This window comes from Geospiza fortis, unplaced genomic scaffold (genome assembly GCF_000277835.1).
Source record: "Geospiza fortis unplaced genomic scaffold, GeoFor_1.0 scaffold16, whole genome shotgun sequence".
NCBI classification, from domain to species: domain Eukaryota; kingdom Metazoa; phylum Chordata; class Aves; order Passeriformes; family Thraupidae; genus Geospiza; species Geospiza fortis.
The window spans coordinates 770,603-794,666 of record NW_005054302.1 but is presented as its reverse complement, the minus strand read 5'-3'; the positions used below and the strand labels follow the sequence as shown (position 1 = coordinate 794,666).

Genomic DNA, 24,064 nt, shown 5'->3' with positions numbered 1-24,064 from the left:
TCTCTATGGAATACGTATGATGTTGCAAGTGCAAAGTGCAAATAATCATCCTGACTTTCTGGTTCAATGAGGAAATGATCTGTGATTCCCTTGACAAGAAGAGAGACCACCTAACCAGGATATAACCTTCGGTCGCCTGCCTACAGCAGTTTAAGAAGCTCTCTTTCACAGAATTCCTGCTTTCCAGACAGGGATTGACCCTTCAGTGGGTCTGTTGGCTCAGCCATGATCTTGCTAGGGTGTTTAGTGACCTCCATGGGGTGAGGAGAGCTCTCATGGGCATTTCTGGCAGCACCACAAGGACCTACAGGAAAACAGCAAGGGATAGCACATGCCACCAGCTACCAAAGTGCCTTTAGCTCTTGCCAAAGATTATTCTTCCAGATTTCATGTAGATCACTAAAGTAAAATAAGAAATCAGCCTCGAACATTACCATGGCTCCATCTGCTCTTCCTATTCTGTTTGCTTTAATGAGGGAGGCCTCTGCTTTGGGCCTAGAGAAAAGAGAATTGTGTCTCCTATTCACCCACCATTTCTGATACTGTGTACATACAGAGTTTGTGTTTTTCCTGCAATGCCATTGCACAGTCAGCCATTTAGCCAAATAAAAAAGTATTGTAGGTTCTACCATGCCAGCTTTAGTTGAGAAAACCCATGCTAAAAAACTGGCTTGTGGTACCTGACAAGTTAATGAAACTCTTTTCACAGGCTGAGCCAGCTGAATTGTTTGCACAGCACTCCACTGAGAAGGTTGTTGCTGTCTCCTTTACATGTAAAGTACTGCTTGAAATCCATGACCCCAGGGATCTCTTCTCTGGCAAGAAGTTCTGAATCCCCTCTGTGATTTCCTCTGTGCAGCTGAAAAAGGAAGCAGACCAGTTTTGATTTTTAGCTTTTTTAGTGGCATTTGCCAGGGGAGAAGATGGGAAGTTTCAAAACATGTCGTATGTCTGTGTTGGAAGAGAAGAAGAGAAGGGGCTTGTGTTTTGTCAGCAACAGAGTGAGACCTGTCGCTGACAAAACACAAGCAAGTGATGGACATGGCAGGGTTAGCAGGGACTGAGCTACCTCCTACACTGGACTCACTGCTACTCTCCACCAGTGCCTTGGCAGAGTACTTGCACCCCCTGAACTCTGGAACCTCCACTGATTTCACAAAGAACACCACCCCCTACACCTCATCTATTCCCACTGGTTTCATATTTGCCTCAAAACATTCAAACCACTGAGCAGCTGCAAATCAGCCACTGCTATAAATGCAAAACTATAAATGCAATATGAACCCAGGGTAGAAGTTCTACCTCCTTATCCTGAAGGCATGTCACTTCACCCATGAAGTTTCTCTCACTCATGATGGAGAGCCTTCCTCCACCCAGATGGACAGCATTAATGACTTATTTAAGGCCTGACATGTAGAAAGAGGGAACTTGACACTTGAGGGAAAGGTGGTGCACATAGATAATTTTGTCTTCTAGCTTTTCTATCATTCATCAACTTACTGTCTAATTTACTCTCCACATAAATAAATTAGGAGATAAGGAATACATTTATTCAGCTCTACTCATAGCACTAGCTTCTACATTTGGAAGTTCCTCAGAAAAGATATGTCACAGCACTTTCTTCCCAGAAAGATGATTTAAGGAGTATTTAAAACCCACTCTCTGCATGGTTTTTTCCTCTTCAATTTCTGCACAGATTGATATAAGGAAGCCTTTTAAGGGGTATGGATAAGAAAATTCTCTAGGTATTTTTTTATGTCTAGTTAAAATAAATACTTTAGAGTTTATCCACAATCTTACAAAGGAAAATTTGACTTAGTATTCTTCTGCACCATGAGATTATTAGTTTCTTGGCATATCTAAGATAAAAATTGCAGAGTTCACAAATCAGGTCAAAGCTGTTTCAGCATTTTTAAAAATTTTAAAGTCTGACTCATTCCCCTAAATAAATAGAGGAAATGGAGACACTCTTACTAACTTTACTGTAAATACTCTCACTAACTTAACTGGAAACACTCTCACTGACTTTAGTGGTTTTGGTAACAGGTCACCACAGCAGGTCTTTTAACCAAAGCTTAACCAATTAATCAAGCCTGTATTAACCAATGCATTCCCTGAATCCTATAACTTTGATAGGCTAAGAGAAAAACTTAGATTGGACTTTTGATATAAACCCAGTGGGGTCTATTTTGATGTAAAGAGCCCGAGATACACATCTTTATAGACTTCAATTGATGGCAATAAAAGAAGGGAGAACTTCCCCTAATTTTGGTGATCTGGTTCCCCTGGAGTAGGGCAACCAGTTAAATGCACACAGTGAAGTGTGCATTTTACATTTACCTTGTTACAGGCTGGTCTTCATTTAATCAAGATAGTCTTTGCAATGAATAAAAAGAAAGAAAGAAAGTTGTTTACTTGGATGAGTTGAGTTCAAGACAGTTCCTCCAAACCCAGGATGAGGCAGGGTAACCTTCAGCAACACAGGAGATCTGCTTGAACAACAGCTGCATCCTTATTTCGGGCTTTCCTGCAATAAGACAACACAAGGCTTAAGGACATGGCTTAGTGGTATACTTGGGAGTGCTGGGTTAATGGTTGGAATCTATGTTCTCAAAGATCTTCTTCAACCTAAACAGTTCCATGATTTTGTAAGACAATTTCTGTCAGCACTTCAAGTGACAAAACCCTGTACACTTGTGTGGCAATGTCATATCTGCTGAGACCAAGGTCTGCTTCTGTTTTCAAAATAAAAAACTGCATGTCACAGTGAGAGCTGGGTGTAACTCAAAGTCCTCCTCCTTCCTTGGTTTTGTGGATGGCAGTGTGGCAAGGCAAGGGGAGCAGCCACTTCTCTGTAGGGGCACAACCAGACCAAAACAATGGCGGAGCCAAAATTAGAAGTCTTGACTTCTGCTTTTCTGACTTGGACTAAGCAGCTGGTCCTAGGACTGCCCTGGCACTGAGGTTCTGGGTGTCCAACTCATACAAAATGTGCACAGAAGACCCTTGTATAAATCATATATCACAAATAAAGCCCCCAGACCTGGAGCAGGGGAGAGATGCTGCAGTCATGTGGCAGAACTGAGATGACTGAGAGCATTGGTCAGGACTGTGCATGTGTGTGAATTGTGGGCAGGGGTGTATGAGGCACTGCAGCCCAAACATACAATTTATACACCAGAGGGTCTCCACACCAACTACATTAACTCATAAATGCCATTAGAGAAAAAATGTCATAAACATGGCATAGAAATCCAATTCCTAATGGGGATAAGGGTTCCTCCCAACTGTGTATCTCATGTGGTTTCTGCAGCAGCCACATATGTTCCAGCTTTTTAGAGATAGAATAGAGTTACTGTTTTTTACTGAATTCCTAGGCTTGTAATTTTCTTAAGAAGCATTAATTTTTCTTAATATGCAACTGATTCCTCATATTCTGTTTATGGTAGACTAAATGGAACCAAAAAATTAATAACTTTCTCCTCCTTTCTCTGTTCTCCATCCCCAGCTGACACAAGAAATACAACCCACAAGCATCCAGTGTCTTTCTCTGATCCAGTGCCTGGATTTCAGCAGTGTGATGCAGTGTGAAGACAATAATGTTTTTGCCTTTTGATCCTCCATTTTAAGCAATAAATCTATGTAAATGAAATAGGGAATACCAATACAAAACCCCATAATAGCTCAATTTATACCAGTAACAAAATCCCAGACTTTACCAAATCTTTGGCAATAGCTTTGTTACTTACTTCTCACATACAGAGTGAATTTTTTTGTTACAACTGTATCATCATTTTCAGCATAAAATACATATATCCCAGACTGATGCTGATGGTTGCAGAACTTTGATGAAATGCTGTGGAACAAAGTCAAAAAAGGAAAAAGGACAAAATATTGACTTGAAAAATATTTCAATGCAGTTAAAACTCACATATATGTTTGAAACAATTCTGCATCTTCTCATGAAGAATACAAAGGAAATTATTTTTGCTTAGAGAATATAAATCCCAGAACCTTACTGTGCTGGTGAGAAGATATTTTTTCCCTGCAGTATTGATTTAACTCTGCATGTTTTTCTCTCAGTCTTGCTGGAGTGCGCGCAGGCTGTCAAGCTGCGATTTTGTTACTAATTCATTGGGCAACAAGACACACCCAGGCACATATGCTAAGACCACTAAAGGATCAAACTTTCTTCTCTCCAAGGAACTTTGATGGGAATTTCTAGCTGATGTGATAGATTGTGTTAGGAAACAACAATGACAGGGAGGAACATAAGAGACAAGCTTTTCCAAAGAGAAAGATCTCACATAGGCTCAGGAAAGCGATCATCATCATAAGTTCATAGTCAATGAGATGAAACACAAACTCTCAAGGTCGTTCTGCAGGAAAAAACTCCAGCCTTTTACTAATCCCTGTGGCCTTTGAGCCAGGGGATGGCAGAAAGCCAAGACCCAAACCATGCCAGAGACGCCTTCTGACAATGGAGGTGGCCAGGAGGGGTCTAACAAGTCTCTGGGCAGAAACTAATAACAAAGAGCTGCAGAGAATTAAAGATTCATGTCTGGCTGTCCTGTTGTGTCATGGTGTATGGGACATGGGATGAGGCAGGGAGAAGGGAATATGCCATTTTACAGAGATGGTATCCTATTTCTGTGTTTTCAACTAGGTTATTGCTGTAGGATAATTGTCAGCTCTGAATAGCAGATAATGCAGTTCATCAGCATTAGAAGAGCAACCTAAGAAAATCTCTCTTACGTGTAGTTGCTGACAATTTGGGGTTGGATATTTTTGCTGACAACTCGATGGTAACCATGTTGTAGGTACCCAACTCTGTTTTAGTGATAAAGGCAAGCAGGAACATCAGAAAGTTTGAAGAGAGAAGAAAAAAAACAAAACCCAGATAGCCCACATCAGCAATATGTAAAGCAGGAGAAAGCAGTAATGAGATCAGTCTAGAGAACTGAAATTGGGATATTTCTCCTTAAGCAAGATACATGCAAAGGCACCAAGTATCGCCCTGAAGTTCTAAACCAGGAAAGCTCCCCTTGAAGCCACTGGCAATTTTTTCTTTGACTAAGCTCACACTTTCATATGGTTATTGACTTTTGAATGTCTTGATCTGAAATGGCCTTAACAATGTCTCTGAATTCATGGACTTTTAAAAGTCAGAACCCTTTTAAGCTGCCTCAAAAAAGATACTGAAGACAGAAAGAAAAAAGAGGACCAATCAAAAAAAAATTAGTTGCTTTTGAAATCCCAGGTTGGAAGGATTATATCCTAATGAAATAAACAGAAAAAAAAATTAACACAGTATCTTCCATACCTGAAAATATAAGGGGATGTGAGCTAAGTACTATAAATTTAACAGAGAACATTGTGTGTATGAAGAGTCATTAGCTCTTAGGGGGGAAGTGAAAATCTGTTGTGTGCTGAAACAGAGAGCCCACAAAAGTAAATAAAAAATGGAAATTCTGAAGGAGTATCTGAAAAGATACTGTAAGCATAGTGACAGGAGAGATGGATTGCTGGGTTTTGAAATGAAAAGCTGAAGAAAAACACAGAGTTAATTATTAAAATTTAATATGATCTTTTATCTGAAGGAATAATTTTACAAGAGACTGGCAGAAATTAAAAGAATAAAAACAGGAAATGAAAAAGGATATGAAAGGAGCAAAGTAGAAGTGCTGGGAGACAGGATTACACAGAAATCAACTAGAACATGCAAAGTGAGACTCACAATGTGTTTAGATATGTGACGGCCTTTTTTGTGTTGCTTTGAGAAACCTTCTGCTTTAAAGTCACATTGAAATATGGAAGGCTACAACTTGCAGGCAGAATCTCCTGACTTCCCTACCCCTTGCTGCTTCTGAGTGCTTCAAACGGAATGAAATATGTACCCATACTCTTTGTCCTCAGGATAGAGACATGTCTATCCAATGCTTGTATTCAGACACAATTGGATCGTTGTGAGGGATGTCTGCACAAAAGGATGTACTTGTCAGATGAAACAATCAGCAAATTCAAGTGGTTTCCCCTCTATTTTATATTTTCATAACATAAAGAGGATGCAAATAAATGCAAAGAATAACTACCCAAAATAAACATAAAAAGTCCTGTTCGTCCAACAGCACTGTCAGACAAATGGCCAAGTTATCTGCTTGAAGAAGCCCCCCTGCCACGCCCCAGCAATGCTTGGTGGCTGTGGCTTGCGCCTGTGGCTGAGCCAGCCTGGACACACGGCTCCAGGGACACGAGCTGTCCTTTCCCCCATCCAGCAGGTGGTGATCAGCACTCAGCAACTGCTGCTCTTTGCTGAGATGGCTCTGAAGTGACTCATAAATCCCAGAGCAGCAGTTGCACCTTACTGACTAATGACAGCTGCCTAAAGCATTTCAAAAGTTCTCAATATAATTACTGTTGGCACAGTCTGTAGCACCTAATTCTTATCTGGATTGAATTTACACCCACTGTCAATCATCCAAGCAAAACTGAGTCCTGCTGGTACAAGCAGTGAGGAGGGGTGTGTATCAGCTGCAAAGCAAATCAACTCCCTGTTATCAGCCAGAGGGAGGTACCTATTGGACAAGGATGAGCAAATGCTCCTGGCTGTCCCCTGAGACCTCATTTCCAAAATCAGTCTTGTCACAAGGCACAGTTCTGCCAAGCCCACGTCAGGCATTGCAGATTAGTCACCAACACCCACCCAGTGCTATCAAAGTTTACTGACAGCCCTCACTTTATCAGCAGGGACAGAGTTCCTGTGGCCATTGCCAGGAGATGACAATTTGCTAACCTGAACTGAGCTGTCTCTGAACCTCACTGAGGTCTGACTCCAATACACAATCTGATGCAGATGAAAAGGCCAGCCTGTTGCAAAGGCAACTTGACAAGCTAGTGGATAAAATCAAAGGTACCAAAATACTATGGAAAGAAATCATTAAAAAGTGTAATCAAGGCTTTGACAGAGCTTTATGCAGATGATGACAGAGGTTTTAAGAATATGAGAAGGAATCAGAGCAGCTGCACTAAGTCCTGCCTACAGTCTGCTTGCTTTTAACGTAAAAACTTGAAAAGCAGCTTGGCTTTACTTTCATTGAGGTGAGTAAAAGCTGTTACCTGCAAAGCCATGGAACTACTCTGAAAGAAACCCTGAAGGAAATTAGATAATGTTATCAAGAAATTAGAGAGCCTAGGGAATGGAGAAAACATTAGCCTTAAACAGGATTCCTGCCAGAAGTCCATTGTAGGAAATAACAGAAAAGGTAGATAACTAACAGGTTTATTCAAAACATGTTTTGCTGCAGCAGTGGAAGAATCCGTGACCTGGGTAACGAGCAGAACGGCATGTTTCTGTGACACAGGCACGGGCCAGCAGAGCCCTGGGAACTGCAGCACCCTGCACTTGGTCTGGGCTGTTTGAAAGACACTGGGAACATCATCAACAACAGGATGAGAAAATGGGAACATGCAGAACTTGTGATCCAGAATGAAAACTGCAACAGACCTGTAATTCAGAACTTATGTTAGAGAGAAGGGGAATGGCAAAATGCATATAAACTTAAGGGTTGCTGGATGCCTAACTTAGCAAAGGGTTTATTATAAACAGAGAATAATGTGATTCTACAAGTTATCTGTGTGAACTGTTGTTTCAAAGCCAAAATTATGTTTGAGTACCTTTTGTTAACAGTCTCACCATGTAGGCCATTCATATTTTAAAAACACAATGAGAGTACAAAACATTGTAAATTGTCCAAATAAGACATAAAGAAGAAACATTATTATATTAAGTTATTACAAAATATTCAAATACCTGTTCCCATCCACACTGTAACTTTGTATACATGGAAATGTTTTATTGGAATACAGCCACATGCATCTAACTGGAGGATATGCTGTAAAGTTAACTTCAAAGCAAAACTCTTCCTCACCAATTTCAAAATCTTCTTTAGAGTCAGTTATATTTATAAATCCCTTTTCTGGAGGAAAAAATGAAAAAAAAATTGTATTAGAAAGGTTGGACTTTAATGAAGACATTTATACATCTGTATGTTTTTCATTTTGGTTATCACAAGCAAAAACCATGTTACATCACAAAAGGTATCCTGTTAATCAAAATAAGAGAATGCTTCAAAATAGTACTGAAATATTGTCACTGTGTTCAGTTGCAGATAAATGATTTGAGCCTGATGAAGTTGCATATTTGGTCAGACCAGAGCATTTCCAAAATGGTCTGACATTTCTCTTCACTCTAACCTACAGAATCACAGGGCCAATAATGTAATTATTTAGTTTGGTTTGGGTGTGTATTCCAGGTGTTAAGAGCTGCAATTCCTAGCTTGCTTTCTACAGGAACAAAACCACATGGCACCACCATCATAATCAGTAGTTCTTTCTCCTTCCCTGAAATGAGCTGAAGATATCGCAAATGAGTCTTGTAGCTGCTCCTTTATTTCTCCATTTAAATGAAACATATTTAATGCAAGATGAGAGCAACATGGAAAAATGTTTTGAAGAGGTCCATGAACCATGTGCTGCTGGTATTTGCCCTGATAGGGTGGGATTTGTTTCACCTAGTGGAGATGTCAAAAGCTCTGTGATCCACCTAAGCTCCTTGTTTGGACGTCTCATAAAGTCAGTGTAATGAAAAAGCCGTATTCAGATGAATCCCATCCTAAAGCAGAAGAAGACAAAGATGTACTGAACCACTTCTGGAAATACTGTTTCTTGGCACTGACTGATGAAGGAACCAAAGTCATTGCTGTGGCTAGATGTCTCATGGCTTGGAATGATTCCTTACAAAAGAGACTGAGCAGCAGAATGTGTGGGGGGAGGCTGTCCTAAAGACAGCAGTGGTGCTAGGATCAACTCTGTAAAGATCACAGAACCATATCCATTGGAAGAGATATGGAGTCAGACTCCTGCCCAGAGCAGGTCCAGCTAGATGAGGTTGCTCAGAGCCATGTCCTGTTTGGTTTGGGTATCTCCAAGGACTGTACAACCTCTGGAAAACTTGGGGTGGTGTTTAATAAGCTACATGGTGAAAAACTACACTGTAAAAATATTGCTGGACCTGTTTTTCCCTATTGAGTGTTTTTTTTTTTCTGATTGTAACCCTACATTCTGCTTGGAGTTTTATCTGTTGTAGCCTACTTACTACTTGGAAACTCCCATAAAAACCACAAACATTTAAGTATTTCAAAACAAGAAACTATTGCTTTCATGAGTACTCTCCTATTTTTTGATATTAAAGGCTTATTGATTTTATACATGCAGCCTTCATCTTTTCGCCCTCGTCCTTCCAGGCAGAATATCATCTCTGAGTGTACTGTTAACAACACAACCAGCCAAGAGTAAAGACTTTCTCCAGAGAGCATATAAGGACCTTGGAGCAGTGTATGCCATTTCTCTGGAAAACAACTAAAAAAAAAAAAAACAGTAGTTTCTTCACTGGAAGAGAAAGAAAATGGCACATTTTTGCTTGGTTTATTATTTTTGGCAGGCTTAAGTGTATTTTTGACTATTTAAACTTAGCAATGACAAAGAGGTGAGATGAAATTCTTGAGACTGAACAAGTCTCTGTGTTCCTCATATTTCTGCAGTTTTTTCTTTTAATATAATGTGCTGCAAAATAACTTACATTTTCCTTAAGCAAAATTGTGTAGTGCTAAAAATTCTTTGTTTAATACTGGTGGAAACTGAACATAAGACCTGCAGTAACAAAGAGCCTTGCAGTTGCAGTTGTTGGCATGATCTCTGCTGTGCTTTGAAGTGGCCTAACCACCCTGCCTGACCTGATGGTCACAAAAATGGGTTAAATTGATGAGGTATCAATTACCAAAGAACAAATGAAAGCAGTCTGGCTGCAAGGCGCTATTAGAGATTCAAAGAACACCCATCCATACAGCTATGGTAGCCAGGCTTCCCCGACAAAGGAGTGTGTGCCAACCAAATCAGTTTTCTCTTGGATAAGTTACACCATGATGATTCCCAGTGAAGCTACAGATGTTGAATCCTGCACAGTAATGGTTTAAAGGTGGGATGCTGATTGTTTCAGAAACTGCTACCCTTCGACATGGGCAACTGAGTGAAATCTGTATCTGTATCACTGCTGGAATGGAATCTGCATTGTTAGCATAAATTCACACCCACAGTGATTGTCATTAACACATTAGGCTAAATGCTGGGATGGATCAGAAGCACAGGATATTCCTGTAGAACCTTGGAGAGAGAAGCACAGCTGTTAGCTTGGTATGACAACATCACCCACTTTAATCCACCATGTAAGTAAACAAATAGATTTTTTCACCAGCAAAGACAATGAACCCTCAGAAGTTTTGTTGGGATAAAGGGGTGTTAAGGAGAGCACAGACAATCAATAGAGGTTGGTGCACTGTAGTGGAAAAACTACCCTGCTCAGAAATACAGCCTTCCAGGGATAGCAACTCAAACATTCCCTCAGACTGTCACCCATGCTCACACCTGATAGTTCACAGATCCCAGAAGCCACTATTTCTGACCTATGCACAGCCACAGATGAAAAAGAGGATCTTGCCCTACCTCTACAGTACACCCTCACCCCTATGTTCCGGTTTACCAAGGAGATGTGTGTAGGAAAATGCACAGGTATTGTACTCAGTTATTGTAAATGACGAGAGAACTTCCTGCTCAGTGGTAGGCAGAAGCTGAAAAGAGGATATCACACTGGGAAAGTAATTTCTGAAGAGACTGGGGTAAGTATTCTCACTTCCTACCATACCTAGCCTAGGTATCGTAAACCCTGAGAGTAACTACGTCTAAGGTCAAACATATGGTAACTGCTTCAGAGAGCCTTGTTTTCAGGGCTAGAGGCTCCAGCTCCAGGCACACCAGTCATTGAATTACACCCTGTACCTACTCCAGTAGCATGGTCCTACCTACAGCTTTCCTTTTCGTGCCTTATATCCAGACCTAGGCTTATTTTTGTGTTTTTTCCATCTGAGAAACAAAGTTTGCAGCTGAGGCTGCTCTCAACTAAATTCAACACTGCTGGCTTTTAAATCAGCACGTTGCTTAAGTAGAATGAGATTTGCTTTTTAAATTTATGGTTCTGTGGTGCACTGGCTGAGAGTCACCAACATGTGAGATGAATCCCAGCCTGTGATTCTAGAAGATCCCATTGAAACAGTCATACAGACTGCATGTCTAAACAGTGCCATTTCATTTCACGTCTAAAAGCACTGTCTTTTAAAGGGAATTATTTGAAAAGCAATATAAAGAAAAGGTTAATTGTATTCAGGTACCAGAATGACTCAGTTCAGATTAATCTCTTGGCTCTCCTGGATTGCTTGGAAGTGCAAACAGACTTTTTCCTTAGCAAGGGAACTACAAACATACAGTGCATATCTGCAAGTAAAGAACAGACACATGGAAAACAAAGCAAAACAGCTGAGAGACAAATTAACACCAGGGACTGGAATTACCTAGAACTGTGATCAAAGCAGTTTGGTTTGGATGAGCAGTAGAAGAGCAGGTGTAATGTCCACTGTCATTTCTTTCTGCTGCTGAAACAAACACATGCTGGACCCGAACTGCTGACAAGTTTTCTTGATATTCTAATCCTTCAAAGCAGCAACCCTGGTTTTCAACAGAGATACACGTTTAATCAGTTGATAGTGTCCAATACAACCTATTTTAATGTACACCCTGTCTTTTTACCTGCTCAACTTCCCTGTTTTCAAAAGATAGTTGTATTCTGAATTTATAATTATGGTGAACAGCTCTGCATCTGATCAGCAATGGCTCCCCAACCTTAAGTAGTAGTTCAGGTAAAGGTGCTGCTTGTCTTTCATTTAAATCTACAAAACCAAAACGCAGACAAGGAAACAATCATCACTTTGCCTGGAAAATGCTCAGTTAGATCAACATTTTTTCTGCTAATGCTGTATAGATATTAATTTTTACATTGTAATGATAATTGCCATAATAATGAAATTAGTAACCTTCACGGATTTAGATGTCTCAAAACAAATTTTGTCATGATTCACAAGACACCTCTAGGGCACAATGCAGCATAGAGCTTAGCTCAGGTTGGGTTTATTTAAAAAAAACAGGCAGGCAAATCTGAGTGCATATATTAATTAATAATTATATATAAATATATATGTTTGAGAACACTTTGGAGAGCTTTTCCATGCACACAGTCCTAAACGCCTGAACAAAAAGTCAATATAAGTATAGCAAATATAGAAAGGCAAGAGGCTTTTTACAGAGACCACAAAGAGCTATTGGAATTAGGTTTTAAACATGTGACAGAGCACTCATATTCACTATTAGGTTTATTCCAGTGATTACAAGCAAGTATCTTAGACCAGAAATCATGCTCAGATGGGCAGTGCAACTAACTTCAGCAGCAGGATTGAGCTCACATGCAACTAAACCTTAGAGGGAAGTTACCTATTGTAAAGAGGCCGGTGCATTCTCTGCCCAGGACATTGACTGCACAGCACCATATGTAAGTTTGAAATAATTCATGTTGCACCATCTGGATGCCATCTATTTCTCCAGTTTCTTCATGCCTTTTATAAGGGCAACTGCAATTACAAGCATAATTATTCATTGACTCATTTGATTAACCGCAAGCAAATAAATCTGATAAATCTCTAAGCCATGAGAATATGCAAACGATAGTGGGAAAACTGGATTTCACATATTGAATAAAAAGGAACTAGGAAAGGTGAAGATAAGAAAGTAAAAATGTCACAGTCTGAGCAGAAATGTGAGCTGAAATGACCTGAATATGCTCAAACTGGCTCTTAGAGAGGTAATGATGTGATTAAAATCCAGACAAGAGTAAAATCATAGAGGCTGAGCTTTACACCACATCTCTGATTTCCTGGTGGTGGGAGGTGCTGCAAATCCAGTAGCATAATGAGATTCAGACCCCAAACTGCCATGCTGCAGAGAAAAGCATTATTGCCCCTGTAAGTAGAATAAACTTTATATATTAATAGAATGGGAAAAATTATTTAGCTCACAAAATCACAACCCCTTGTCTTCCCAGCTCTGATACTGCTGGTGAAGCCCCCAGTGACAGGAAAAAGGGAAACATTGCATCATTTTAAAAAAGGGTAGAAAGGAAGACCATGGGAACTGCCAACATGTCAGCCTCACCTCTGTGCCTGGGAAGGTCGCAGAGCAGAGCCTCCTAGAAGCTCTGCTAAGGCACAGGGAGGTGATTTGGAACCTTCAAATCATCTCATTGAAGATGTACCTGCATATTGCAGTGCACTCAGACTCCAAAGATGAGCTTTTATGGTCCTTTTTAATCGAAAGTGTTCTATGATTGTAAGATTCAAATTTTAAAACAATGTGAAAAACTAGGGGGAAACAAGATGTCTTTGATTTGCTCTTCATCGAAGTATGAATCCAGGACAAAATTTCTAAAGCCAAGAGCTGATAGTTTCCAAAAGAGCATGATAGTCAAAATTTCTAGGTAAAATGTGTTGCAGCACTCCAAAAGTGTATCATGTGGACATAGGTTTTCAACCAGCCTGTGAGTGTGCCAACCAGCAGAGCCCATCTCCAAAAATTCTGAATCAAAGGCTCTTCTTCAGTTATCTCCCTGATAGCTGAGTAGGCACACTAAGCAGTGTAGAATCATGGAATCATTAAGATTGGAGAAGACTTCTAAGACTGAGTTCAACCATCACACTAACTCTGCCATATTCACCACTAAACCAGGTCTCAAAGTGCCACATTACAAGTTTTCTGAACACTTCCAGGGATGGTCATTCAATTGCTTCCTCTGGCAGCCTGTTCCAGTGCTTAGCAACCCTATCAGTGAAGAAATTTTCCCTAATATAAAATCAAAACCTCTCCCAGCACATCTTGAGATCATTTATTCTCACCCTGCCACTTTTTCTTCAGAAGATGGCAAATTTTCAGTCTAGAAATTCAACATGCATATAAACATACACATACCTCTTTTCAGGTGTTTTGCAGAATATCCACTCCACAGAGGACGGGGGGTAGCTCTCAGATACGCACTCGATAGAATCTGATTTTTCCCTTTTCCTGAAATAGGGTTTGGCTGGTTTTTCTGATAAAAATCATGCAAATGTTTCAGAAAGCTGAAATAATTTTGAAACAGTGTTTTGCTCATTTTGTAGTATGTAAAGTTTCATAGCTGTGATTTGTTTCAGGAGTTTCAACACCGAGGGAACAGAAAATGGTTTAGCCTTAGGTGCACTGTGGGTTGGTCTCATGAGCTTTTCAGCTTTGATTGCTAAATGCACGGCTTCCTGGTACCAAAGGCCTGCCTCTATAAGCCAGGGGATAATCCTGAGGCTGATACTGAAAGGTGTTAATTTGCAGTGGGTGCTATTCATATCACTGGGCAGGAGCAACTGTTATTTTGAAATCACATCCTAAACCCGTCCTTTGGTAGAGTATCTGTTGAGACTACAAAATCTGTACACAAAATGGGGTTTGCTCAGTCAGATCAGATACATGATGGAGACAGAAGGGGTGATAATGACTTCTGATAACCAGCAAACTTCTCTACTCTGCATTTGTAACCCAGGGGGAAATGATTCCTAGATAATTCCCAGCATCCTGAACCTCTCAGGCACAAACCTGGACTAGGAACAAAAAATTTAATGTATTAAAACTGCTAAAGGTTTGACTCAAATGAATAACACTGAGTCCAGTTTTAAGTAATCTTTCAATGAAATTGCAGCTGCCACATGTAAAAGTGACATTTTTCTCAGTCATACTTTCACTGTGGGCAAGGTGATGTGCTAAGGTAAAAGTAATAATCATGGCTTTGTAATTTCTGTCTTCATTTATGTCTAGGAGTTTTTTTTTTACCTACAGAAATTCACATCCAAGTTGAATGATTCACATCTAGCCTGAAGCGTTTTATAAGAGATGTAATCATGACATTAAATTCACAGGACCAAAGAGAAAGCAATCCAAGAAATTGATATGGAAAAAACCTTTACTGACATTGTTTCAAACTATTCTTGCTTGCACATATAATAACACTTTTTACCCCTAAAGCCTAATTGGTATAGAGATGGCAATTCTTGATGAAAAGTTTAATACTTTATCCCCTCAATGAAGCTGTTAAAATTATAACTGAGGCATGCAGTAATCCTTCAAATTAAACAAGGAGAGATTAGAGGTGACTTTTCTGACACCAGAGAGAGAAAAAAAGTTAAACAGAAGAAATACTTTCAAAACAACTAAAGAGGGAAAACCTAATGTTGATTAGTCACAGTTTATTAAAACCAAGGCAAGTAATAGCTCTTGTTAAACCTGGAAGGGTTCACTAGTCTTTCAGCTGTTTGGATTGAGGTTTTGCCTTTGAAATCTCTTTTTGCAGTTTTAAATTTTATCTTTAAATTTGTCCCTTTCCAGGCAAAATAACATAATCTTTCTATTCTGTTAAAAAAACCCATGTCACTATGTGTCTTTATGGGTTTTTTTGAGATGTTTTTGGACACCCCTAGTTAGAAACCGAAGGTTGCACTTTGTTGCAGCTGTTGCCTTTGCATCAGAGATGTCTCTTGTGTGAACCTTGAGAAAACTCAATCAAATCCACTCTCACTGGGACCTTTTCAAAAAGTTGCACCTCACAGGTGCTCTGTCATGAGCATTTAACAGCAGCTAAAACCTCAGCATCTCGGGCACACTTGTGTTGAGCAGCTGCAGACCTGATAAGTTTTGGTTTAAAAGACAATGAACAAGTCAAAGCTGGTGCTGAGAAGAGGGATGTTTCTTTCCCCTTTCCTCAGTGGACCTCTTGCTGTCCACAGAGTTGTAAAAGGAAAAGCAGTGAGAGAAGTGAGAGACTTAGGAGCAGGCACAACTGGAAAAGTGGCAGCAGGTCAAAGTGTGACCAGAATATAAAAGGGAAATCCTGATCTGCTCCAGATTACAACCAAGTTAGCAGCACCAACAATAAACATGTTAAAATGAAAGCAAACAAATCTAGCCCACGAGCATAGAAAGCATGAAAAAAGCCATCAACAGTTTGTCCCTTTTGATACAGAGGGGAATGTTTCACAGGGGAGAAGAAAGCTTCTGCACATTTACATCTTTATTTGTTCATTTGCATGGTTTATTGACTAGAGAAAGCTGACTCACATAGTTTGTAGTTCTGACTTCAGCCTCCGAAGACAGCTCCAAGTGCTATGCTAATCTAGGAAGATGCTTGAAGTGCAGCACATGAAAGCTTCATTGCTTTGACTGAACTTGAGTCTCTGCCCTTGAACCTATTGAGGGAATGACCCCTTTCATGTAGACATACTTACTTCGGATGAGAACAGGCACAACCACTGTGTAATTGCCAGTTTTACTTGTGACCAAGAGGGTGTATGTCCCAGCTTGTCCTTCTTTTATTTTGGAAAAAGCCAAAGATGTAATATATCTATAAAACAAAAAGTTGTATTTGCCATGCTAATATGAAGAAGGTAATATGCAACACACACAATTAAATGTTAACTCTTTAGCACTTGCAAAAACCCTTCAAAGACACTGGTATTCATCATTTACACAGCGCCCTTCAACCTGGAATACTTTCTTCATGTGTCTTCGTACACAAGCAGCACATAGGAATTTACAGTCACAGTATCACATGCTTAATGCTGAGCATTGGGAGGGATGGCCTTCCTGAGCTGGAGGCAGTTCAGGAGCTCCACAGCCAAATGCTTTACCTACAGTCTCATCCTACAAGTTTTGCATGAGGAGGCAATTATGGAGCCTCAGGTTCCAGTCCAGATTTGGCTGTGAGAGTTAGAATGCTGTTACTGTTCTTGATCTGCACTGTGATCCTAAAAGTCACATAATTCTTCATGCCTCTTTTTCTTTGGCTATAAAATCACAATTTTTCCTCATGAGCATGGCAAAGCTCAAACCCATCAATGTCAGAGAGTGCCTGGAGACTCCCATGCAGGATGCTATACAAACTAAAATAACAAGCTTATTTTAAAATGTTCTTGGTTTTAAGATTCATATGTGTACATTGATCTAAATGACAATCAGTAATGTGCTGCTGGGTGACAACAGTTAAGGATTAAGAGACTGAAAAAGATAATGCATACATGAAATCAAACACAGGCACAGTCACAGAAAACATTCGATTTGCATTCTAAAAGAAAAGATCTTTTAAAGGATCTTTGATCCAGTACATTCCTTGACTTACCTATTCTCTGAGTAGAAAGAAAGTTTACAGGCTTTGCTCTTTTTAAAGAACCAAAAGCATGAAATGATATTTGAAATGCTCATTGTTATTCTTAATTCAATATCTTCAAATACATTGACTTCCACATTTTTTATTGTTTGGTAGATGTTTTCTGTTCCTTGAGAATTCAAGTAACACCCAAGATCTTCCAAAATATTATGAACCTGCAATGCAGGAGGACAGACTGTTAGGTATTTATTAGCAGTTAGCTTTATTTGCTTTTTTTTAAATCAGATATTTTTAAAGGATGATCTTTTTATAATTTCTACCATCCAACCTATTAATAAATACATTGAATTCTACTGCATGAGGAACCTCTGTAGGGCTCCTGTTGAATTAGTCAATTCTGTTCTCTAGACAAACATCACAGAACAATCTTAGCCAGAGCCATGATAATTTCTGCAAGTGATACAGGTTATTCGTTACACTTGATTTTGTTTCCTTTTATTTAGAGCCATAGGGAGACACAGAACTATAATAAAACCTTTCTGTTTGCAACTTGGATGCAAAGGCAGGGTCAGAATGTTGGGTTTATTTTAGCATCTCACTGCTTGTCATTGCATCCTCTGGCTAGACTGCTCCTCAGCTCCTTAGAGGCTTTACTAGGTAAGGAACATTTGGGTTGGATGCTGTCATATTTTTCATTTCCTCACTCCTGTGTACAGCTAAAGGAGAATCGCAAACAGAAACAGAATCTTCCACAGTCATTCTGAAAGCCACCAACGGATTAGTGAGTCTCTAAGATTAGCTGCAGCAAAAGGTAGCAAGGAAGTAGCTCTGTCTGAAGTGGAGCCCTAAAAGTCTCCATTGCTTTGTTGGGTGAATTTTATCCAGTGTAAGTTAATGAAAGGACAGAGTTCATTGCATCCCCATTTTGCTTGTTTTGTTGGTTCTTCTCATGCCTCTCTCCTTTCTACTTTCTCTTGACCTGAGAAGTACCCAGAAAAAACAGCCAAATTCTGCCTTGTCAGATACAAGGACAGCACAGCTTTGGCTGCTATACCTTCATTTGTTATTTGAATTACTGATTCATTTGTTCAGGAATAAAAAGATTTCATAAGACTTCCTTGAAAAAAGAATCCTCAAGAAATATTTTAACCACAGGTCTCAGCTGATTTATAATTTAGTTACACATCACCTCCCCCTGGTTTTCTACCATTTTGAGTCAGAAGAGAAGAAAATAAAATTGTATTTGATTGTCCAGCTTTGGTGTCGAAGTCAAAGTTTGGACCTGGCAGAGATTTATGGGCTTTGGCGTTGGGAATAGAGGGCAGTACAGCTTTCTGTCACACCCAGCAGCTATGGCACACACCCCCCATGGCCTTGGCAGTCTCCTCTTAAGGGCACATATTTTCATATGTATTTTTACACTGATACATTGCCAACAATATCCAGCAATATTCGGGCATGCTGATATAAGATAACATCAAGATGTTAATAAAAAAGCCAGTTTTAGAGAAAACTGGTACTTAACTATTCACAGTTTCAGAGTCTGGATTTTCAGATATGTATCCCTCTAACCTTCTGGAGCCATATTTGGCATAACCCTAGTGATTTTGTCTGTGATGTCCTCACATTCTAAATGTTTAGGGTGTTGTAACTTTCTGGGAAGGTATCCTGGAGTGGACAGGAACATTTTATAAGCAACTTGTTCTCTATTATATCACCTTAGGAGCTGCTGATGTCTCTGGTGCTTCTGAACCTTCATCTTTCTGGCTGATAAACCCACACGTGATTTCAGATGTATTTTGAGTCATTGTAGAAGCGAAAGCAACTGCTGTCATAACAAAAACTGCAAAACAGAAACACATGCAATAAAGTCTAGATCTCTGCTATGGGGTTGTAGTTTTAGTTAAAATACAACTAAACTGTAGAAAGATTACATCTTTAAAAAAAAAAGCCAAACTGAATATGCAGACATAGTGTATGAATATGCTAACTCTGCATTCGTGTATTGAAGCTGAGTGGAAGCTCTGTTTGGAGAACCTTTCAAAAGCACAGGCACATCACACTTTACAAGTATGTCCCATAATACTGCAGAGAAAAGTCTAAAGACAAAAGCCAATGTGTGTTATAGGCGCTCCTTTAGAAACAGCATTGCCAAACACAGATGCTCTCTTGCACTTCCCTTTTTCATCCTTGTGCTGGAAAGCACCAAACCCTGCAGCACCAAACTCTGCAGCACTGAGATGGAAGATGACCATGCACCTTCTTTCCCACAGAAGGCAAAGGCAAGGACTGGGAAAATGAGAACCATCTGCTGTAGGAGATCAGGTTTGAAAACATCTAGGGAACATGAAGGTGAACAAGTCCATGGGACCTGATGGGATGCGTCTGAGAATCCTGAGGGAACTGGCAAAGTGGGTAAGCTGCTATCCATCATATTTGAGAAGCTGTGCCAGTCCTGTAAAATTCCCACTGATAGAAAAAGAGAAAACATAAATCCCCTTTTCAAAGGAGAAAGATAAAGACCTGGAGAACTACAGGACAGGCAGTCTTAGTGCCTGTCAGGGTTATGGAGCAGATCCTCCTGGAAGCTATAAGAAGGCACATGGAAAATAAGGAAGTCACTGGTTGTTGGTGACAGCCAACATGACTTCACAAGAGCAAATGGCACCTGGCAGATCTGGTTGGTCAATGGATGGATGGTCAAAAGTTTGATGTCCAAGCAGAGAGCAGTGACAAGTATTCCTGAGGGGTCAGAACTGGGACCTATATGTTTTAACATCTTTATCAATGACATGGACAGTAGGATCAAGAGCATTCTCAGCAAGTTTGTTAATGACACCAAGCTGTGTGCTGCAGGCAATCCTGGAGAGAAGGGATTCCATCCAGAGGGACCTGGGTTGGCTTGAGGGGTGAGCCTGTGGGAACCTCATGATGTTCAATAAGACCAAGTGAAGGGTGCTGCACCTGGGTCAGGGCAATCCCAAGCACAACACAGGCTGAGTGAAACATTGATTGAGAGCAGCCCCAGGGCAGAAGGACTCAGGAATGTTGGTGGATGAGGAGCTCAACATGAGCTGGCAGTGTCCATTTGCAGCACAGAGAGCCAACTTCATCCTGGGGTGCATCAAAAGCAGCGTGGGGAGCAGGTCAAGGGGAGAGATTCTGCCCCTCTGCTCTGCTCTTGTGAGACCCCACCTTCTGTACTCCCAGCTCTGAGGTACAGAAGGACATGGAGTCATTGGAGCATGTTCAGAGGAGGCCCACAAAGATCATCAGAGGATTATCAAAGATTATCTCCTGTGGAGACAGGTTGAGAGACTGGGGGCTGTTTAGCCTGGAGAAGAGAAGGCTGCCTTTCAGCACCTTGCAGGCACCTGAAGGGGGCTAGAAGAGAGCTGGAGGGGGATGTTTTACAAGGGCAAGGGGGAATGTTTCAACTGAAAGAGGGCAGGTTTAGATTAAATATTAGGAAGAAATTCCTCATTAGGAAGGTGTTGAAGCACTGAATGAGGCTGCTCAGAGGAATTGTGGATGCCCCAGGTAGCAGAAGTCCTTTCTCCTTATGTGTAAAGAGCAGTGTGGGAAAGCTTCTGATGCCTCAAAGGCATCATGTCTCCAGAATGCTTCCTATAAGCCTTTCTGAAGGACTGCAGCTTGAAAGGTCACCTTTCAGCTTTAAAGGAGCTACAGTAACCATGTACCCACTACTACACCAAACAGAAGGAAGACTGTATAGCTGGCTGGGTGAAACGTGTCTGATTTCCATTAATTCCCTAAAGCCAGCCATCAACAGTACAAATAAGCAGTGAATCATAAAATAACATCTTTCTCTTGGCAACCTGAAATATTTCTGCCCTCAGGCCTTGGCGTTTTGCTTTGTTTTCTTTTTTTTTCCCCTTAGTTCCTGAGATGGTTGCACACAACGCTAGGTGCAGAGTTGAAAGAAGGAAAGAAGGTAAATATATCATAAAGTACTTGAAGGATGAATGTGATGAGTCTCTTTCTGCAAGCAATGAAGGAGCAAAACTGGAAATAGGAAGAAATTAGTCAGAGTTGTTGCCATATCCTCCTCGCCATTTGTATCTTCTGGAACTGTCTGAGCTCTGAGCTGGCAACACTTTGACAATCTCTTCTCCTTGCCAAAGTGTATTAAGGCTGAATCTTTCTCATTCAGGCACCCAGCATACACTTCATTTTGGTTGCCACCTTTCTGCAGCATGCACAGGCAATGGTCTGCTTTTGCAGATGTCTGAGTAAAACCCTGCCTGTCATCCCTAAGAAGGATGAACGTGATTTCTTTGTGGAGACATGTATCTCCATCCTTTGGCTATAAAAATAGTAATGGCACTTCTTGAGATGGAGTGCGAGCAGGCAGCTGAAAGGCAGATATGCATTAGGTATCCACACCAAGCATGCTGAATTCCTTCCACCAGTGCAACTCAGGTTCCTAGATCCCTCTCTAGCCTTTCACCAGGTCCTTCTCTGCTCAGCATTCTCCACTTCTGTTGGTTTGTTGGCTGATTCTTTCACCCTTTTCAAAGCAGAGACCATTCACCTCGCTCATGGTCAGGGATTTAGCTGATGGAAACCCATGTCCTCTGATTTCTAAAACACACCAGCAGAAACCACCTGAAAATATGACCTCAAAATCTCAACTCATTTGGCGTGCTGAGTATTCCCTTGCTTTATGTTTCTGATTTCTGAATTTCAGCTTCTGATTGTAGAAGTTAACCCATGTATCTCATTGTGGAATTACTCTATTTTGCTCATGTTGCCTTGTCAGAGGGAGTCCTAAGGCCACAGCAGAAAAGTATTTAAACACCAACAGGGAGCAGATTTGCAGCCAAAAGTTAGACAGCTGTAGCAACCAGACTGTGAGTGAGACATGCAAACAAAGTGTCTGATGAGCTGGAACTGCATCTGTAAAGGATGGTGTGAGGGACTACGCTGGAAGCAGTGAGCACTGTGACGTCGTCATGTGTAAGTAAAAATGTGACTCCTCTTCATGTAAACTGCACCAGCTTGCCACTGCTGTGGTGTACCTTTATTCCTGTGAAGGATTTTAGGGTAAGGAAGGATGTTTTGAACCTGACATGATTCCAGATGCTTTACAGTGAGAAACAAATAAGTAATATGATAGTAAGAAGTATCTACATGATATTGAGTGGCCTAAGTTTGTGTAGGTCTTGCAGATTTGTGTAGGACAAAATAGAAAATCAGAGCATGAATGAGCCTTTCGGAAAAAGTAAAAGAAACACTAGGAAAGAAGAAAAGAAAGAAACACTAGGGAAATGGTAATGTTCTGATTTGCCATCTTGATCTTTCAACTTCTACGTGGCCTCTTCAAGGGCTGCTTTTATGGTCTGCACATCAGCTATCCTCCTGAAAACCCAAATTAAGAACTGCAGAGACTGAAAGCACTGGGCAAAGAATATCAAATATGTAGCATGCATAATCCTATTGTCTATTGCTGAGCTAGAGTGAAGCTGAAATGAAAATAAATTGCTGCCTCTGAACAATGTTTGTTTATGCCTGCTTTCCATCTTCATTATCTTTTTATAGGTTATACAAAAATAAAGGCAGTAAGAGAAATCTTGTTCTCACTGCAGTCAGACAAACATCTAGTTGCCATAGATGGAGCCAAGATGTGTTGGCACATACTTGGGGAAATGCCTGTAAAAGCAAAAAGGGAGCTTATGGGTTATGGGGCTGACAAGAAAGGTCTGAATCTACTGAAGAGATACCAAACCAAGAAGCTCTGTTTAAGCTAGTTCAGGTATCAGATGAATGCAACTGCTTCCAAAAGTTTATTTTCAAAAGGGGGTGACAAAAGTAGCCTTTGGAAGACTGGGAAAACCACTCCAAAATATGCTGGAAGTCTGAGGTAACTAGAAAGACAATAGCTTGGAAACTGGAGAACTGTGAATGATGAAAACCTTTCTCTTCATACCAAGGGATGCATCTTGTATTTGTATTCAGCTCAGGGTGCTTAATATTTTACATAGCAGCCAGGCCTTTCCTAGACATAGAACAATCTTCCACTCTGCTTTACAGCTCAGAAGATTTACATAAAGCAAACTGTGATTTGGGTCTTCTTTAGTTTCTGACTGTGTCCTCTGAATGTGACTCTGAATTAACTTTCCAAATTTTCTTTGTGATCAGGAGAGGCAGATAGACCCTTTCTTCCAGGAAAACTGTTATGTCTGTCATGACTTGTGAGAAAAAAGTCTTCAAAGTAGTGGTATTAAGCTCATGGATGAGCTTAATATTCATTCATTAACTCTTTAAAACCCCCACGTTTGTGCGTGGTAGTCTTTTTCTCAAATTACCCCCAGAGTGGTGGATCCTGAATTGACAATTGTACTCAATATGAATATGCTAAAAATCTGAGGGAGACAGGACAGGTAAAAAGAACCGATCTTAAACTAGTTCCCACCTTTTAATCATATCTCATTTCTCTCCCATCAAATCTAACTTTTGTCCTTCCTCATCTTTTCGCATATCTTCCTTCCTCAGCATCTTCCCCCTTTCAGCTTAAATGACTCCCAGCTCAGAAAAATATGCACCTTGTGAGTTCATTCTCATCTGATGGTAGGGCCATAGGTGTTGCTCCTTGTTTTGGAATAATAACCATGTTAGAACAGGGTTTAACAAGCAAGGTGAGTGACAAGATGCCTCTGCTGCAGCTCATACTAATTGTGACCAGCTGTTGGAACACTGCCTGGGGTATGTCTGGGTCAGGAGCATTTATCTGGTCCTACCAGTTAGTTACAATAAATGTCACGTGAATTGATTTAAATATTCACAGTCGTGTTCAAGCATGATTGAGATTTGAGGTGGAAAGAAGCCTATAGAGTGTGATGGCTCTATGTGGAGGGTTTAGAGGGAGGG

At 40.4% G+C, this 24,064-nt stretch overlaps 1 protein-coding gene across 1 annotated transcript in view; it reads right to left on the bottom strand.

Annotated features, from left to right (window-relative positions):
* FLT3 (fms related tyrosine kinase 3) overlaps nt 1–23,664 on the bottom strand; it is a 33,222-nt gene extending 9,558 nt beyond the window's left edge. Inside the window, exons 1-12 of the mRNA XM_031066040.1 lie at nt 23,649–23,664; nt 18,892–19,016; nt 17,186–17,388; nt 16,296–16,411; nt 13,960–14,077; nt 12,433–12,569; nt 11,695–11,834; nt 11,460–11,613; nt 7,811–7,976; nt 3,750–3,856; nt 2,416–2,527; nt 681–859 (exon numbers count right to left, since the gene is read on the bottom strand). Coding sequence (XP_030921900.1) covers nt 681–859; nt 2,416–2,527; nt 3,750–3,856; nt 7,811–7,976; nt 11,460–11,613; nt 11,695–11,834; nt 12,433–12,569; nt 13,960–14,077; nt 16,296–16,411; nt 17,186–17,388; nt 18,892–19,016; nt 23,649–23,664 — 1,573 coding nt within the window. The remainder of the gene's footprint in view (nt 1–680; nt 860–2,415; nt 2,528–3,749; nt 3,857–7,810; nt 7,977–11,459; nt 11,614–11,694; nt 11,835–12,432; nt 12,570–13,959; nt 14,078–16,295; nt 16,412–17,185; nt 17,389–18,891; nt 19,017–23,648) is intronic.
* Nucleotides 23,665–24,064: the final 400 nt, after the last annotated feature.